General features: G+C 44.1%; 1 protein-coding gene across 1 annotated transcript in view; it reads left to right on the top strand.

Moving 5' to 3' along the window:
• The window catches only part of LOC120050898 (dystrophin-like), a gene marked incomplete at its 5' end in the record, with an annotated part of 66,841 nt that overhangs the window by 27,198 nt on the left and 20,600 nt on the right, over nt 1-19,043 (top strand). Inside the window, 5 exons of the mRNA XM_038997418.1 lie at nt 2,063-2,177; nt 4,237-4,505; nt 5,195-5,341; nt 10,492-10,570; nt 10,908-10,968. Coding sequence (XP_038853346.1) covers nt 2,063-2,177; nt 4,237-4,505; nt 5,195-5,341; nt 10,492-10,570; nt 10,908-10,968 — 671 coding nt within the window. The remainder of the gene's footprint in view (nt 1-2,062; nt 2,178-4,236; nt 4,506-5,194; nt 5,342-10,491; nt 10,571-10,907; nt 10,969-19,043) is intronic.

The raw sequence follows: 19,043 nt of genomic DNA, 5'->3' as shown, positions 1-19,043 counted from the left end.
ATTAAGAACTGATGACTGTACTCTGTAACGTCATTAAGAACTGATGACAGTACTCTGTAACATCATTAAGAACTGATGACAGTACTCTGTAACATCATTAAGAACTGATGACAGTACTCTGTAACATCATTAAGAACTGATGACAGTACTCTGTAACATCATTAAGAACTGATGACAGTACTCTGTAACGTCATTAAGAACTGATGACAGTACTCTGTAACATCATTAAGAACTGATGACAGTACTCTGTAACATCATTAAGAACTGATGACAGTACTCTGTAACATCATTAAGAACTGATGACAGTACTCTGTAACATCATTAAGAACTGATGACTGTACTCTGTAACATCATTAAGAACTGATGACAGTACTCTGTAACATCATTAAGAACTGATGACAGTACTCTGTAACATCATTAAGAACTGATGACCGTACTCTGTAACATCATTAAGAACTGATGACAATCACTGCAACATCATTAAGAACTGATGACAGTACTCTGTAACATCATTAAGAACTGATGACAGTACTCTGTAACATCATTAAGAACTGATGACCGTACTCTGTAACATCATTAAGAACTGATGACAGTACTCTGTAACATCATTAAGAACTGATGACAGTACTCTGTAACGTCATTAAGAACTGATGACAGTACTCTGTAACATCATTAAGAACTGATGACTGTACTCTGTAACGTCATTAAGAACTGATGACAGTACTCTGTAACATCATTAAGAACTGATGACAGTACTCTGTAACATCATTAAGAACTGATGACAGTACTCTGTAACGTCATTAAGAACTGATGACAGTACTCTGTAACATCATTAAGAACTGATGACAGTACTCTGTAACATCATTAAGAACTGATGACAGTACTCTGTAACATCATTAAGAACTGATGACAGTACTCTGTAACATCATTAAGAACTGATGACAGTACTCTGTAACATCATTAAGAACTGATGACTGTACTCTGTAACATCATTAAGAACTGATGACAGTACTCTGTAACATCATTAAGAACTGATGACAGTACTCTGTAACATCATTAAGAACTGATGACAGTACTCTGTAACATCATTAAGAACTGATGACAGTACTCTGTAACATCATTAAGAACTGATGACAGTACTCTGTAACGTCATTAAGAACTGATGACAGTACTCTGTAACATCATTAAGAACTGATGACAGTACTCTGTAACATCATTAAGAACTGATGACAGTACTCTGTAACATCATTAAGAACTGATGACAGTACTCTGTAACGTCATTAAGAACTGATGACAGTACTCTGTAACATCATTAAGAACTGATGACAGTACTCTGTAACATCATTAAGAACTGATGACAGTACTCTGTAACATCATTAAGAACTGATGACAGTAACATCATTAAGAACTGATGACAGTACTCTGCAACATCATTAAGAACTGATGACAGTACTCTGTAACATCATTAAGCACTGATGACAGTAACATCATTAAGAACTGAATGTAACAAATGAATGAGATGTCCATCTAGTCTGCAGCCAGGTTTGCTGAGTATGTGGTCCGTCCAATTATAGTGACTAATATAGTGATATACTCTTGTTGACTGGGCTTCATTTCATGTGTTGTTGTGATGCTGGCGTTGTCATGGAGCCTGTGCTTCACTCAGTGTGTGTGTGTGTGTGTGTGTGTGTGTGTGTGTGTGTGTGTGTGTGTGTGTGTGTGTGTGTGTGTGTGTGTGTGTGTGTGTGTGTGTGTGTGTGTGTGTGTGTGTGTGTCTTGCACTGACTCTATGCAGACATACTGGACTCTATACACACACACACACACACACACACACACACACACACACACATACTGTAACATGGACACAGACACATACTGCATGTTATTGTTATTCGTCATTTCCTGTGTATTTATTCCTGGTCACTATTTCTATTTTGTATCTTAATCTTTATCTCTGCATTGTTGGAAAAGGACCCGTAAGTAAGACTTTTCACTGTTAGTCTACTGTTCTTTACGAAACATGTGATAGATAACATTTGATTTTGTGTGTGTGTTACAGAGCTTCAGGAGAGATGTGAGGGCCAAGGGCCCGGTGGTTAACGGGGCTCTGGACCAGGTTCAGATCTTCCTGTCTGAGCTGCCTGCTGAAAGGGAGCCACAGCTTCTCCAGAGAGGTGAGTGGGACACACTGTTAGCCCGCTGAACTAAAGCCTCGGTATTAATTCATGGACTTAACGCCAGTCTAAAGCAAGGTTACTCATCACACACTGATAAACACAACCAGATACACTCATCATGCTCACGGACACCAACACAAATGTTTACCTACTTATAGTACACATGCACATTAATGCAACTGACAAGATAAAGTGCAGAGAAAACGTATTTGCCCCCTTTCTAATTTTCCCTACTTTTGCATATTTTTGATATTGAATGTTATCAGATCTTCAGCCAAAACCTGATATTAGATAAAGGGGACCTGAGTGAACAAATAACACAACAATTTATTAATTTATTTCATTAACAATTTTATGCAACACCTACACCTACCACCTGTGTGAAAAAGTAATTGCCCCTTTACACTCAATAACTGGTTGTGCCACCTTTATGTAACAGTATAACTTTAGTCCGTCCCCTCGCCCCGACCCGGGCGCGAACCAGGGACCCTCTGCACACATCAACAACAGTCACCCACGAAGCATCGTTACCCATCGCTCCACAAAAGCCGCGGCCCTTGCAGAGCAAGGGGAACCACTACTTCAAGGTCTCAAAGCGAGTGACGTCACCGATTGAAACGCTATTAGCGCGCACCACCGCTAACTAGCTAGCCATTTCACATCGGTTACACTTAGCTGCAATGACTCCAACCAAACACTTCCTGTAGTTGTTGATCATCCTCTTACATCGCTATGGGGATGCTTTTCTGCCTCATGACCTGGACAACTTGCCTTAATAGAAGGAACCGTGAATTCTGCTCTGTATCAGAGAATTCTACAGGAGAATGTCAGGCCATCCGTCTGTGAGCTGAAGCTGAAGCACAGCTGGGTCATGCAGAAAGACAATGATCCAAAACACACAATCAAGTCTACATGAAAATCACTAAAAAACAACACATTTGAAGTGTTGGAAAGGCCTTGTCAAAGTTCAGACCTAATCCCAATGAGATGTTGTGGCAGGACTTGAAATGAGCTGTTCATGCTGGAAAACCCACACATGTAGCTGAGTTACAGCAGTTCTGCATGTAAGAGTGGGCCAACATTCCTCCACAGCGACGTGAGAGACTGACCAACAACTACAGGAAGAATGTGGTATCCAGTCATTGCAGCTAAAGGTGACACAACCAGTTATTGAGTGTAAAAGGATTACTTTTTCACACAAGGGAATTGGGTGTTTTTTGTTATTTGTAGACTCAGGTTCCCTTTATCTAATATCAGGTTTTGGTTGAAGATCTGATAACATTCAGTATCAAAAATGTGCAAAAATAGAGAAAATCAGAGATGAGGCAAATACGTTTTCACAGCCCTGTATCTCAGTTGACTGACATGTTTCCCTGAGTGTGCAGAACTGTACCATCCATCATCTGATTATGACTAAGTTCATAACATCAGCTGACTTGACAGCCAGTTCAGGCTCTGTAATTGGTTCACGGGGTTCTGTTTATAAAACAGAGGAACAGTAAGCCAAGGAGTTCTATTCCACTACTATTTTGGTGGTCTAAGATCTGCATTTTTCAATAAAAGGTGTAGAAATGAGAAGACACCATGCCCTGCAGTTTCACTTGTGTTCCTTACTAAACAGCCGGCTCCCATTTGTTCCCTAACATGCTGAGTGTGACCTCTTTACCATAGCAACTGCCTGGCAACCCGTAGTGAGGGAAACTCTTGAACTCTTGCTGCTTATTCAATTCAATGGGCTCCAATGTGTTTTCCTCAGGTGTGGGATTATTTTTTGCAAAACCATGAGCCCTATGGTCTAAGTCATGTTTGAGCCTATATGTGATGAGGTTGGAAAGGATTTAGGGCTGATCAAGAAAATAAAGCAACCAAATAACTTTCAAGGAGTAATAATCCAGAGTTTGAATTTCAATCTTATAAGTAGTTTATGATCTTAGTATAAATTAGGATTGTTGTGTCAGGTCATTATACGATCCGATAACTCCTTCATTTCTATCAAACCTGATCATTCCCTGAGGGGACACAAAATGAATCAAACAATTTCTTTCTGTCCTGTCAGACATCAGTCCAGAGGAGCGTGCCCAGAACGTGGGGCGTGTCCTGCGAAAGGAGGCGGAGGATGTGGCGTCCGGGTGGGAGGGGCTTAATGAGGAGGCTGCTGATTGGCAGAGGAGGCTGGAGCTGGCTCTGGATAGGCTGTTGGAGCTTCAGAAGGCCCAGGACCAGCTGGAGCTGAGGCTGAGCCAGGCTGAGATGGTGAAGGAGGCCTGGGAGCCTGTAGGAGACCTGCTCATAGACTCACTACCTGAACACATCGACAGGGTCAAGGTGAGAGACACATAACTTAACAGATAGAGAGAGTCAAGGTGAGATTGGATACAGATTTTATTATTCTTTATTTTTTATTTGGGTCCCCATTAGCTGATGCATTAAAGGGATACTTTGGGATTTTGGCAATGAGGCCCTTTATCTACTTCACTAGGAAGTTAGAGGTAGTTTTGCGAGCCAATGCTAATCAGCATTAGCACAATGACTGGAAGTCTATGGGTATCTGCTAGCGTGCAAGCAGATACCCATAGACTTCCAGTCATTGCGCTAACGCTAGTTAGAAATTGCGCTAGTGGTACTTAGCAACTTCCTTCAAACCGCACACAGAGACGCATCTGACTCTGGCAAAGTACTGTAGATAAAGGGCCCCATTGCCAAAATCCACTAGTCTTCCTGAGGTCAAATGTACACGTCTCTCTTGCTGATGTCTTAGTGACCACTAGTCTTCCTGAGGTCAAATGTACACGTCTCTCTAGCTGATGAAAGTGTAGAAGGGGTACAGTGTGTGTTCTCTAGGGAGTGTATGAAGGTACAGTAACTGGTCCGCCACTCCATCTTCAATGTGAATATGTGTGTGTGTGTGTGTGTGTGTGTGTGTGTGTGTGTGTGTGTGTGTGTGTGTGTGTGTGTGTGTGTGTGTGTGTGTGTGTGTGTGTGTGTGTGTGTGTGTGTGTGTGTGTTCGCTGCAGGCGTTCCAGGCAGAGATAGCTCCTATCAAAGACGATGTGAGTCACGTCAACAACCTGGCCTCTACCTTCGGGCCTCCGGACCTCGTCCTCTCACGACCCAACCTGGACAGACTGGATGACCTCAACACACGCTGGAGGATGCTACAGGTAAACACACACACTTCTCTATGAAACACCCTGACTGAGTTCCCAAGCTTCATGCTTGATATTGAATAAATGTACTTTGTGACCTCATTAAAAATGACCTCCAGGAGCGTCCGTCCCATCGTCAGGTTGTCAGGTTGTCCTGAGTCTAACACAGAGACAGTGAGGTCAGGTTGTCCTGAGTCTAACGCAGAGACAGTGAGGTCAGGTTGTCCGGAGTCTAACACAGAGACAGTGAGGTCAGGTTGTCCTGAGTCTAACACAGAGACAGTGAGGTCAGGTTGTTCTAAGTCTAACACAGAGACAGTGAGGTCAGGTTGTCCTGAGTCTAACGCAGAGACAGTGAGGTCAGGTTGTCCTGAGTCTAACGCAGAGACAGTGAGGTCAGGTTGTCCTGAGTCTAACACAGAGACAGTGAGGTCAGGTTGTCCTGAGTCTAACGCAGAGACAGTGAGGTCAGGTTGTCCTGTGTCTAACGCAGAGACAGTGAGGTCAGGTTGTCCTGTGTCTAACACAGAGACAGTGAGGTCAGGTTGTCCTGTGTCTAAAACAGAGACAATGAGGTCAGGTTGTCCTGAGTCTAACGCAGAGACAGTGAGGTCAGGTTGTCCTGAGTCGAACACAGAGACAGTGAGGTCAGGTTGTCCTGAGTCTAACACAGAGACAGTGAGGTCAGGTTGTCCTGTGTCTAACACAGAGACAGTGAGGTCAGGTTGTTCTGAATCTAACACAGAGACAGTGAGGTCAGGTTGTTCTGAGTCTAACACAGAGACAGTGAGGTCAGGTTGTCCTGAGTCTAACACAGAGACAGTGAGGTCAGGTTGTCCTGAGTCTAACACAGAGACAGTGAGGTCAGGTTGTCCTGAGTCTAACACAGAGACAGTGAGGTCAGGTTGTCCTGAGTCTAACACAGAGACAGTGAGGTCAGGTTGTCCTGAGTCTAACACAGAGACAGGGAGGTCAGGTTGTCCTGAGTCTAACGCAGAGACAGTGAGGTCAGGTTGTCCTGTGTCTAACACAGAGACAGTGAGGTCAGGTTGTCCTGTGTCTAACACAGAGACAGTGAGGTCAGGTTGTTCTGAGTCTAACACAGAGACAGTGAGGTCAGGTTGTCCTGAGTCTAACACAGAGACAGGGAGGTCAGGTTGTCCTGAGTCTAACGCAGAGACAGTGAGGTCAGGTTGTCCTGAGTCTAACACAGAGACAGTGAGGTCAGGTTGTCCTGAGTCTAACACAGAGACAGTGAGGTCAGGTTGTCCTGAGTCTAACACAGAGACAGTGAGGTCAGGTTGTCCTGAGTCTAACACAGAGACAGTGAGGTCAGGTTGTTCTGAGTCTAACACAGAGACAGTGAGGTCAGGTTGTTCTGAGTCTAACACAGAGACAGTGAGGTCAGGTTGTTCTGAGTCTAACACAGAGACAGTGAGGTCAGGTTGTTCTGAGTCTAACACAGAGACAGTGAGGTCAGGTTGTCCTGAGTCTAACACAGAGACAGTGAGGTCAGGTTGTTCTGAGTCTAACACAGAGACAGTGAGGTCAGGTTGTCCTGAGTCTAACATAGAGACAGTGAGGTCAGGTTGTTCTGAGTCTAACACAGAGACAGTGAGGTCAGGTTGTCCTGAGTCTAACACAGAGACAGGGAGGTCAGGTTGTCCTGAGTCTAACGCAGAGACAGTGAGGTCAGGTTGTCCTGAGTCTAACGCAGAGACAGTGAGGTCAGGTTGTCCTGAGTCTAACACAGAGACAGTGAGGTCAGGTTGTTCTGAGTCTAACACAGAGACAGTGAGGTCAGGTTGTTCTGAATCTAACACAGAGACAGTGAGGTCAGGTTGTCCTGAGTCTAACACAGAGACAATGAGGTCAGGTTGTTCTGAGTCTAACACAGAGACAGTGAGGTCAGGTTGTCCTGAGTCTAACACAGAGACAGTGAGGTCAGGTTGTCCTGAATCTAAAACAGAGACAGTGAGACCCCTCTATCCCTCCCTCCCTGAGACTCCTCTATCCCTGCCTCCCTCCCCGAGACCCCTCTATCCCTCCCTCCCTGAGACCCCTCTATCCCTCCCTCCCTCCCTGAGACTCCTCTATCCCTCCCTCCCTGGGACCCCTCTATCCCTCCCTCCCTCCATGAGACACCTCTATCCCTCCCTCCATGAGACACCTCTATCCCTCCCTCCATGAGACACCTCTATCCCTCCCTGAGACCCCTCTATCCCTCCCTCCCTGGGACCCCTCTATCCCTCCCTCCCTCCATGAGACACCTCTATCCCTACCTCCCTACCTCCCTCCCTCCCTGAGACTCCTTTCTCCCTTCCTGTCTCTCCCTTTCTCCCTCCCTGACTTCTCTCTCCCTTCCTGTCTCTCCCTCTCCCTCCCTGCCTCCGTCCCTCCTTCTCTCCCTCATTCCCTCCTTCTCTCTCTCCCTCCTCTCCCTCTTTCCCTCCCTCTCTCCCACCTCTCATTCTCTCCCTCCATGCCTCTCTCTTTCCCTCTCTCCCTTCCTGCCTGAGATCAAAGCAGGGGAGAGAAGGATGCAGAGTGGAAGAGGGAGAGAACGAAGGAGAGATAAAGAGGAGTGTGAAGGAGATGGACACCTGGAGACAGGACCATATGGCAGCTCTCACACAGCGTCTCACACACACACACACACACACACACACACACACACACACACACACACACACACACACACACACACACACACACACACACACACACACACACACACACACACACACGCCAGCTGTTCCTGCTGACACCCATCATGTCTACTGAAGGAAGTTGAGGTGACTGGGACCTCACTGACACCATAGCAACAACGCCGTTAGTTTGTCCCACTCTGTTGCCGAGGACAACAAGCCTGTTTACCTAACTGCCCCCCTCTTTATGCCCTGAAATTGTGACACACACACACCACACACTCCACACACACACACACACACACACTCCACACACACACACACACAGATCAAGTGTCTGAAAGAAAGGGGTTGATTGGGCTGGGTGCTGCGGTACAGATGCCATTCATAATTACTGCTGCAAAACAATCTTAAACCATTTTGACCCCCCATCATCACCAGGTTTCCATGGGAACGTGTAAAAAGTCAGGGGGTGGCATGGCGATGGATGAGTTGGGGGATGAGTCTGAGGTAATGGTTCTATTTCAGCAGGACTCATCACATATCACTCCTCCATCAGACTCCATTACAACACTGCTATGGCTGTATCTCTATTGGCCCAAACATCTCACAGGCTACCACAGTCCATCTCACACCATCACACACACACACACACACACACACACACACACACACACACACACACACACACACACACACACACACACACACACACACACACACACACACACACACACACACACACACAGACACAGACACAGACAGACACACACACACACACACACACACACACACACACAACACTTGCCTCATACCATAATGTCCTTTACCACCACACATATGTGCAAATGTGTACCCAGTACAACACTGTTATAAACACACACACTGCCTATGGTGTCAAACATATGTGTCATATTTCTTTGTGATAGAATCAGTCTGCTGAGCCTCCCCATCTCATCCATAGACATGGTCAGTGTGGTCTGTGCAGAGAGCAGACTACATTACAGTCAGCAAGCCTTTAGCTGCACCATAGCTAAAGCCCAGTCACAGTGCTCTGCTCTTAGATAACAGACATGCTTAGTCACAGTCAGTCACCGCCACTGCTTGGCTTCTCCATGACCACAATATGACATTATATCATACAGCTTTGATCTCTGTCCTCTCGCTGGACAGCTTTTATCATGTACTCTACTGTGTCTCAGTCCTCTCTCTCTCTCCCTGGACAGCTTTTATCATGTACTCTACTGTGTCTCAGTCCTCTCTCTCTCCCTGGACAGCTTTTATCATGCACTGTACACTCTTAGAAAAAAAGGTTCCAAAAGGGTTCTTCGGCTGTCCCATAGGAGAACCCTTTTTGGTTCCAGGTAGAACCCTTTTGGGTTCCATGTAAAACCCTCTGTAGAAAGGGTTCTACATGGAACCCAAAAGGATTATATATGGAACCAAAAGAGTAATCAAAAGAGGTTATTTAAAGGGTTCTCCTATGGGGACAGCTGAAGAACCCTTTAAGGTTCTAGAAAGCCATTTTTTTTCTAGGAGTGTAGTGTACTGTGTCTCTGTCTGTCCTCTCTCATATCGCTCTCCTCTACCCAGCTCTGTTCTCCTCTTTCTGATTATACCCGTTCTTGTTCCCTGTTCCCTGTGGCATAATGAAACACTCTCTTTTACTCCCCAATCTCTTCTCCTATCTCTATCCCCAATCTCTTCTCCTATCTCTCTCCCCAATCTCTTCTCCTATCTCTATCCCCAATCTCTTCTCCTATCTCTATCCCCAATCTCTTCTCCTATCTCTATCCCCAATCTCTTCTCCTATCTCTATCCCCAATCTCTTCTCCTATCTCTATCCCCAATCTCTTCTCCTATCTCTATCCCCAATCTCTTCTCCTATCTCTATCCTCAATCTCTTCTCCTATCTCTATCCCCAATCTCTTCTCCTATCTCTATCCCCAATCTCTTCTCCTATCTCTATCCCCAATCTCTTCTCCTATCTCTATCCCCAATATTTTCTCCTATCTCTCTCTCCCCAATCTCTTCTCCTATATTTCTCCCCAATCTCTTCTCCTATCTCTCTCCCCAATCTCTTCTCCTCTCTTTCTCCCTAATCTCTTCTCCTCTCTCTCTCCCTAATCTCTTCTCCTCTCTCTCTCCCCAATCTCTTCTCCTATCTCTCTCCCCAATCTCTTCTCCTATCTCTCTCCCTAATCTCCTCTCCTCTCTCTCTCCCCAATCTCTTCTCCTATCTCTCTCCCTAATCTCTTCTCCTCTCTCTCTCCCCAATCTCTTCTCCTATCTCTCCCCAATATCTTCTTCCTCTCCCATCTCTCTCTCCTTTTTTTCCTCTCTCTCTCTGGTCCCTCCTCTCTCTCTCTCTCTCTCTGGCTCCTCCATTCTCTCTGGCTCCTCCTCTCTCTCTCTCTGGCTCCTCCTCTCTCTCTCTCTGGCTCCTCCTTTCTCTCTGGCTCCTCCTCTCTCTCTCTCTCTGGCCCCTCCTCTCTCTGGCTCCTCCTCTCTTCTCAGATCTCCATCAAAGACCATCTGAAGCAGCTGACAGATGCTCAGAGGGATTTTGGCTCTCTGCAGGGTGAGTTTCTGTCTATCTCAACTCTCTCTCTCTCTCTCTCTCTCTCTCTCACACACACACACACACAAACACTCTCCTGCCACATTAAGACCAGGTAAAACAGACACACCACAGCTAGATAATGTTGTAGTCCAGTCTGTCTGGACATTAGTCCCCAGGGCTGGGATATGGAGAAGATTACCGTCTTGATTCTGTAAAGACATACATGATTCCTTAGTAAATACTGACAGAATATATACAGTGAAATCAACAGAACCAAATCCATATGTCTAGCTGTACACATGTTGAAACTCCTCTGGGAGTGATTTATCCTTGTCTTCCCTGACTCTTCTAATCCTGTCACTGTCTACAGGTTCTGTTCAAGGTCCATTTGAGCAGGCGGTCTCACCCAATAACGTGCCCTACTACATCAAGTGAGTACCTTGTGCCTAGCTGTAGGTTTACTGCTGTTTGTCTGCTGAGAGTAACCTAACCTAGCAACAATAGTAGTGTCTGCAACTTAACTTCTCCAATAACTTCTCCAATAACTTCTCCAATAACTTCACCAATAACTTCACCAATAACTTCTCCAATAACTTCACCAATAACTTCACCAATAACTTCTCCAATAACTTCTCCAATAACTTCACCAATAACTTCTCCAATAACTTCACCAATAACTTCACCAATAACTTCTCCAATAACTTCACCAATAACTTCACCAATAACTTCACCAATAACTTCACCAATAACTTCTCCAATAACTTCACCAATAACTTCACACTAATGCTAGTGAGAATGAATCAGTCCTAACTTTGACATCATGAGGTCCTGTTGTTTGAAGATAATGGGCAGAAAAAGCCAGACTTCTATGATAGCGTCCCTCATCAGAACACGGTGAACTTATTGACCAACAGTTTTTCTAGGAAACTAGACCAATGAGGTCATCATATTGTTGGTGTTGGTGTTCTTGAATCAACAACTCAAAGGTTAACTTTGTTAACTCTGTCATTCTCCGTTCCACCTTGTCACTATCTAGCAGACTGTTAGTGGTGTGGAGCATCTGAGATAAGATGGTGTATCTGTCTGCTAGTTCCTGGATGGAACTAGTCCTAATCAAAGAGAACCATGGAGCTCTCCCAAAAGATTGGCTGCTGGGTAAAACCCTCCAAATTCAGACAAAGAGGGTTTGCACTCAAAAATATGTCGCATAAAGTTTACTTCATTATTTTCTGTTTAGAATTTGTTTTACTGCATCAGGGATAGCGTACACAGACGTTTCAGTTTTACAGCCTTCTTCAGTGTGTAGGTGGTTTTAGTTCTAATCCTAGTCCTAATCCTAGTCCTAATTCTAGTTCTAGTTCTAGTCCTAGTTATAATCCTAGTCCTAATCCTAGTCCTAATCCCAGTCCTAGTCCTAATCCCAGTCCTAATCCTAATCCCAGTCCTAGTCCTAATCCTAGTCCTAATCCTAGTCCTAATCCTAGTTCTAATCCTAGTCCTAATCCCAGTCCTAGTGCTAATCCCAGTCCTAGTCCTAATCCCAGTCCTAGTCCTAATCCTAGTCCTAATCCTAGTTCTAATCCTATTCCTAATCCCAGTCCTAGAATGGAATTACTAGCTCTAACTGTTCTTTATCATTAGATGTATTCTACAGTCCTTTATAGTAGACTTGTAGTATCCAGAGATATTTTTGAATCAGTAGCTCCGTCTTTATCTCTGCTACTACCGATGAGGGGATGTGGATCAGTAGCTCCGTCTTTATCTCTGCTACTACAGATGAGGGGATGTGGATCAGTAGCTCCGTCTTTATCTCTGCTACTACAGATGAGGGGATGTGGATCAGTAGCTCCGTCTTTATCTCTGCTACTACAGATGAGGGGATGTGGATCAGTAGCTCCGTCTTTATCTCTGCTACTACAGAGGAGGGGATGTGGATCAGTAGCTCCATCTTTATCTCTGTTACTACAGATGAGGGGATGTGGATCAGTAGCTCCGTCTTTATCTCTGCTACTACAGATGAGGGGATGTGGATAACTCTGGGTTTAGTGGAGACATTTTAACAACAAAGAAGCATTTTGGAAGTCTTCTTCCATTGTCCTCGCAGAGTGTTTGACTGTGTGTCTATCTGAGGCTTGATCTTCTCTTAATGCATCTTGGTTGGAAAGCGAGGCAGAGATAGTTATTGATCTTCTCTTAATGCATCTTGGTTGGAAAGCGAGGCAGAAATAGTTATTGATCTTCTCTTAATGCATCTTGGTTGGAAAGCGAGGCAGAGATAGTTATTGATCTTCCCTTAATGCATCTTGGTTGGAAAGCGAGGCAGAGATAGTTATTGATCTTCCCTTAATGCATCTTGGTTGGAAAGCGAGGCAGAGATAGTTATTGATCTTCCCTTAATGCATCTTGGTTGGAAAGCGAGGCAGAGATAGTTATTGATCTTCTCTTAATGCATCTTGGTTGGAAAGCGAGGCAGAGATAGTTATTGATCTTCTCTTAATGCATCTTGGTTGGAAAGCGAGGCAGAGATAGTTATTGATCTTCTCTTAATGCATCTTGGTTGGAAAGCGAGGCAGAAATAGTTATTGATCTTCTCTTAATGCATCTTGGTTGGAAAGCGAGGCAGAGATAGTTATTGATCTTCCCTTAATGCATCTTGGTTGGAAAGCGAGGCAGAGATAGTTATTGATCTTCCCTTAATGCATCTTGGTTGGAAAGCGAGGCAGAGATAGTTATTGATCTTCCCTTAATGCATCTTGGTTGGAAAGCGAGGCAGAGATAGTTATTGATCTTCTCTTAATGCATCTTGGTTGGAAAGCGAGGCAGAGATAGTTATTGATCTTCTCTTAATGCATCTTGGTTGGAAAGCGAGGCAGAGATAGTTATTGATCTTCTCTTAATGCATCTTGGTTGGAAAGCGAGGCAGAGATAGTTATTGATCTTCTCTTAATGCATCTTGGTTGGAAAGTGAGCAGATTTGACCCAGTATGTAACAGGTTGTGGCAGTGATATGGCTTTGCGGCATTGAGTTCTCAATTATGTTCTCTGTGTGTGTGTGTGTGTGTATGTGTGTGTGTGTGTGTGTGTGTGTGTGTGTGTGTGTGTCTGTGTGTGCGTGTGCGTGTGTCTGTGTGTGTGTGTATGTGTGTGTGTGTGTGTGTGTGTGTGTGTGTGTGTGTATTGCTCATCCAAGTGTGACCTAAACAGACAAGTGTAATCTGATCTATTAACACTGTGTGCTTAACAACAACAAAGCATGTTAGTGCAGTGGTGCAGGTTGTTTATTAACTATGTGTGTATGAGACAGAGAGAGATAGATAGAGATAGAGAGACACAGACAGAGAGAGAGATGTCTTTATTATTTTAGAAGTGTAATGTTTACTGTTCATTTTTTATTGTTTATTTCACTTTTATTTATTATCTATTTCACTTGCTTTGGCAATGTAAACATACATTTCCCATGCCAATAAAGCCCTTACATTGAAATTAAATTGAGAGAGAGAGAGTCAGAGAGTCAGAGAGAGAGAGAGAGAGTCAGAGAGAGAGACAGAGAGAGTCAGAGAGAGAGAGAGAGAGAGAGACTCAGAGAGAGAGAGAGAGAGAGAGTCAGAGAGAGAGAGACTCAGAGAGAGAGAGTCAGAGAGAGAGAGAGACAGAGAGAAAGAGAGTCAGAGAGAGAGAGAGAGTCAGAGAGAGAGAGTCAGAGAGAAAGAGAGACAGAGAAAAAGAGAGACAGAGAAAAAGAGAGTCAGAGAGAGAGAGAGTCAGAGAGACAGAGAAAAAGAGAGACAGAGAAAAAGAGAGAGAGAGAGTCAGAGAGAAAGAGAGTCAGAGAGAGAGAGTCAGAGAGACACTGAGTCAGAGAGAGAGAGAGAAAGAGAGACAGAGAGAAAGAGAGTCAGAGAGTCAGAGAGTGAGAGAGAGAGTCAGAGAGAAAGAGAGTCAGAGAGAGAGAGTCAGAGAGACACCGAGTCAGAGAGAGAGGGTGGTGCAGGGTTGTTTATTAAGTGTGTGTGTAAGAGAGAGAGAAAGAGATAGAAGATGAGAAAGGGAGAGAGAGGAGTGACAGCTGTTCCTCTCTCTACACAGAGAGAAAACACCAGAAGTCCTGGCCCAGACCATCTATGAGTGAGTGACAGTGCTTTCATAAAGTGCTTTCATAAAGTATTCCTATCCCTTATGTTGTTGTGTTACAGTCTGAATTCAGAATGGATCATATATATATATAATCTCACCCATCTACACACAATACACCATAATGACAAAGTGAAAACATGTTTTTAGAAATTTAAGCAAATTTATTGAAAATGAAATCCAGAAATATCTCATTGACATAAGTATTTAACCCCTGAGTCAATACATGTTAGGCAGTGATTACAGCTGTGAGTATTTGTGGGTAAGTCTCTAACAGCTGTGAGTATTTGTGGGTGAGTCTCTAACAGCTGTGAGTATTTGTGGGTAAGTCTCTAACAGCTGTGAGTATTTGTGGGTAAGTCTCTAACAGCTGTGAGTATTTGTGGGTGAGTCTCTAACAGCTGTGAGTATTTGTGGCTGAGTCTCTAACAGCTGTGAGTATTTGTGGGTAAGTCTCTAACAGCTGTGAGTATTTGCGGGTGAGTCTCTAACAGCTGTGAGTATTTGTGGGTAAGTCTCTAACAGCTGTGAGTATTTGTGGGTGAGTCTCTAACAGCTGTGAGTATTTCTGGGTGAGTCTCTAACAGCTGTGAGTATTTGTGGGTAAGTCTCTAACAGCTGTGAGTATTTGTGGGTGAGTCTCTAACAGCTGTGAGTATTTGTGGGTAAGTCTCTAACAGCTGTGAGTATTTGTGGGTGAGTCTCTAACAGCTGTGAGTATTTGTGGGTAAGTCTCTAACAGCTGTGAGTATTTGTGGGTACGTCTCTAACAGCTGTGAGTATTTGTGGGTAAGTCTCTAACAGCTGTGAGCATTTGTGGGTAAGTCTCTAACAGCTGTGAGTATTTGTGGGTAAGTCTCTAACAGCTGTGAGTATTTGTGGGTAAGTCTCTAACAGCTGTGAGTATTTGTGGGTAAGTCTCTAACAGCTGTGAGTATTTGTGGGTAAGTCTCTAACAGCTGTGGCATTTGTGGGTAAGTCTCTAACAGCTGTGAGTATTTGTGGGTAAGTCTCTAACAGCTGTGAGCATTTGTGGGTAAGTCTCTAACAGCTGTGAGTATTTGTGGGTAAGTCTCTAACAGCTGTGAGTATTTGTGGGTGAGTCTCTAACAGCTGTGAGTATTTGTGGGTGAGTCTCTAACAGCTGTGAGTATTTGTGGGTAAGTCTCTAACAGCTGTGAGTATTTGTGGGTAATTCTCTAACAGCTGTGAGTATTTGTGGGTAAGTCTCTAACAGCTGTGAGCATTTGTGGGTAAGTCTCTAACAGCTGTGAGTATGTGTGGGCGAGTCTCTAACAGCTGTGAGCATTTGTGGGTAAGTCTCTAACAGCTGTGAGTATTTGTGGGTAAGTCTCTAACAGCTGTTAGTATTTGTGGGTGAGTCTCTAACAGCTGTGAGTATTTGTGGGTAAGTCTCTAACAGCTGTGAGTATTTGTGGGTAAGTCTCTAACAGCTGTGAGTATTTGTGGGTAAGTCTCTAACAGCTGTGAGTATTTGTGGGTAAGTCTCTAACAGCTGTGAGTATTTGTGGGTGAGTCTCTAACAGCTGTGAGTATTCGTGTGTGAGTCTCTAACAGCTGTGAGCATTTGTGGGTAAGTCTCTAACAGCTGTGAGTATTTGTGGGTAATTCTCTAACAGCTGTGAGTATTTGTGGGTAAGTCTCTAACAGCTGTGAGTATTTGTGGGTAATTCTCTAACAGCTGTGAGTATTTGTGGGTAAGTCTCTAACAGCTGTGAGTATTTGTGGGTAAGTCTCTAACAGCTGTGAGCATTTGTGGGTGAGTCTCTAACATCTGTGAGTATTTGTGGGTAAGTCTCTAACAGCTGTACACATCTGGATTGTACAATATTTGCACATTATTGTTTGTTCAATTCTTCAAGCTCTGTCAAGTTGGTTGTTCATCATTGCTAGACAGCCATTATCAAGTCTTGCCATAGATGTAATAATATACCGTACACACACACAAACACACACACACACACACACGCACACACACACACACACACACACACACACACACACACACACACACACACACACACACACACACACACACACACACACACACACACACACACCTCAGTAGATGAGCCGTAGTTCTGGAAATGAGAATTAGAGATGAACCGATTAGTAGCATAGTAATGAAAGGATAATAACATGGGAATAGCAGAAAACTCCAGAGATCTGGGGAGGTGAGAGAGCTTTTCTTTCCCAGTTAAATGGAAGAACATTCTGGTGGACTACAATATCTACTTTATAAACTCTGGATTAAAGTCCTTGCACTGAAGAAACGCCCTCTCTCCTCAATCAAAAAAAGAAAAAGAAAATATCTCCCTCTCTCAGCTGAGCAGGAGAGAGCTCCTTATTGAATAGGATGGGGGAAGGGAGGCAGCAGGAATCATAGCTCCGCCTAGTCTGGCCAGCACAGCCGAGAAGCCAGCCTCTGTGAACTGCTTGCGGGAACGGAACACGGCTAGATCGGACGTTTTCTCCCACAGAGGACGGTTCGAGGATTGCCATCACTGTTCGGAATCCGCCGTGTTTGGGGCTTTTCTAAATAACACTGGGATCTGCGATTAAAACGGCAAGAGATGAGGGAGCAGCTACGAAAGTAAGTGGGCAATGCATCTACAGAATGAATGCAGTATGGTAGATTCGGCTACTGCCTGTGTGCTGCCTGTGACAATGTGCTGGCGTGCCTAGCAAGCAGTGTACAGAGGACGCAGTGGAAAGGAGGCAGAGACAGACTGCTTGGGTAGTGTTCACCACAGAGAGGCAGAGTAAGCAGTAGCAGCCAGCAGATGTGGTGGTGTTATCTAAAGCTAAACTAGCCAAACCCAGCAGGTGTTCGGGGGGACTACAAAACGTCCTGTCCCCCGCTAGGGCGACAGGATCCGGGGTGTTTATGGCCCTCTAACCGGCATATCGACATGATTGTCCCGAATCCCTTCGATAATGGAGGTTTTGGAGGAGAATTCGTCATGCAGCTTGCTTTTCAACGTTTTATTTAATTATTTCCTATCATTATTTATTATCTGTGTGCGTTAACTGTTTTATTTAATAGAACATCTCCCTGTCTTCTTCTCGCCACAGTCACTGCGTCCGTCGAGCATTCCTTCACACACACAGAGGGTAAATATCACCTTGGTGTGATAGCAAGGCTGATTTCAGGGTGATTGTTTCTGCAATTTAGTGCAATTGTGCGCGCGGTATATTTGCCTATGTTTGGTGCTGTCAACCCGAGATGGGCCGTTCATTGTTTGCAGACGGCCTTATAAAAAGGTGCTGAGCTGAGCAGCGGTCAACATTTCCAATCGCCCTGATGGTACTCAATCACGAGGGTAGTCTCTCTCTGGGCAATGAATGAAGAACGGATGTTCACTGTTATTATCACATAAATAAATGCATTACATTTATATGCACTGTTTATACCGTTGATAAAACATATGATTTTAGTCGTGAAATGTGTGCGAGGAATCGGGGGCGGGTGCAGATTTTTGGACAGAAATGTGACTGCAGGTTTTGTGCGTGTAATGTGTGTGTGTGGGCGCGCGTGCGTGCGTGACAAAATACAGCTCGAGCGTGAGATCCAAAACGCATCTTGCTTTTCACTGCCTTTCTTTTCGTTCACCTCGACTTGGAAGAGTGTGATGTGCCTAGGCACGTTTGGGTATTCTTCTGTCGTTTGTGTGTGTGTGTGTGTGTGTGTGTGTAAGGATCATATATCAATGAGTGTGTGGATTGTGGAGGTTTATAATTCACAGTAAGTGTTTGAGCTACAATACAGGACTACTTGTCATTAGTAAGAGATTTTTATTGCTGTGTGCTATTTATAATACCGTCTATGACAGCATGTATTGGGCTTAAAGATTAGCTATTTTATTAATGCAAGAACCATAAATGATGCACACTTCATATTTCACATTTATGGGGAAATGAAACCTTCTATTATGAATTATTGAGATTCCATGTGAGTCATTCAAACATTTCTTCAAACTTGTGACAGCGTCTTCACACATTTATTTATTTATTTTTATTTCACCTTTATTTAACCAGGTAGACTAGTTGAGAACAAGTTCTCATTTACAATTGCGACCTGGCCAAGATAAAGCAAAGCAGTTCGACACATACAACCACACAGAGTTACACATGGAGTAAAACGAACATACAGTCAGTAATACAGTAGAAAAATAAGTCTATATACAATGTGAGCAAATGAGGTGAGATAAGGGAGGTAAAGGCAAAAAAAGGCCATGGTGGTGAAGTAAATACAATATAGCAAGTAAAACACTGGAATGGTAGATTTGCAGTGGAAGAATGTGCAAAGTATAGATAGAAATAATGGGCTGCAAAGGAGCAAAATAAATACAGT

Source organism: Salvelinus namaycush, chromosome 7, assembly GCF_016432855.1.
Source record: "Salvelinus namaycush isolate Seneca chromosome 7, SaNama_1.0, whole genome shotgun sequence".
In the NCBI taxonomy this organism is placed as follows: Eukaryota; Metazoa; Chordata; class Actinopteri; order Salmoniformes; family Salmonidae; genus Salvelinus; species Salvelinus namaycush.
The sequence above is the reverse complement of the archived record's forward strand: the minus strand, read 5'-3'. Positions and strand labels throughout refer to the sequence as shown.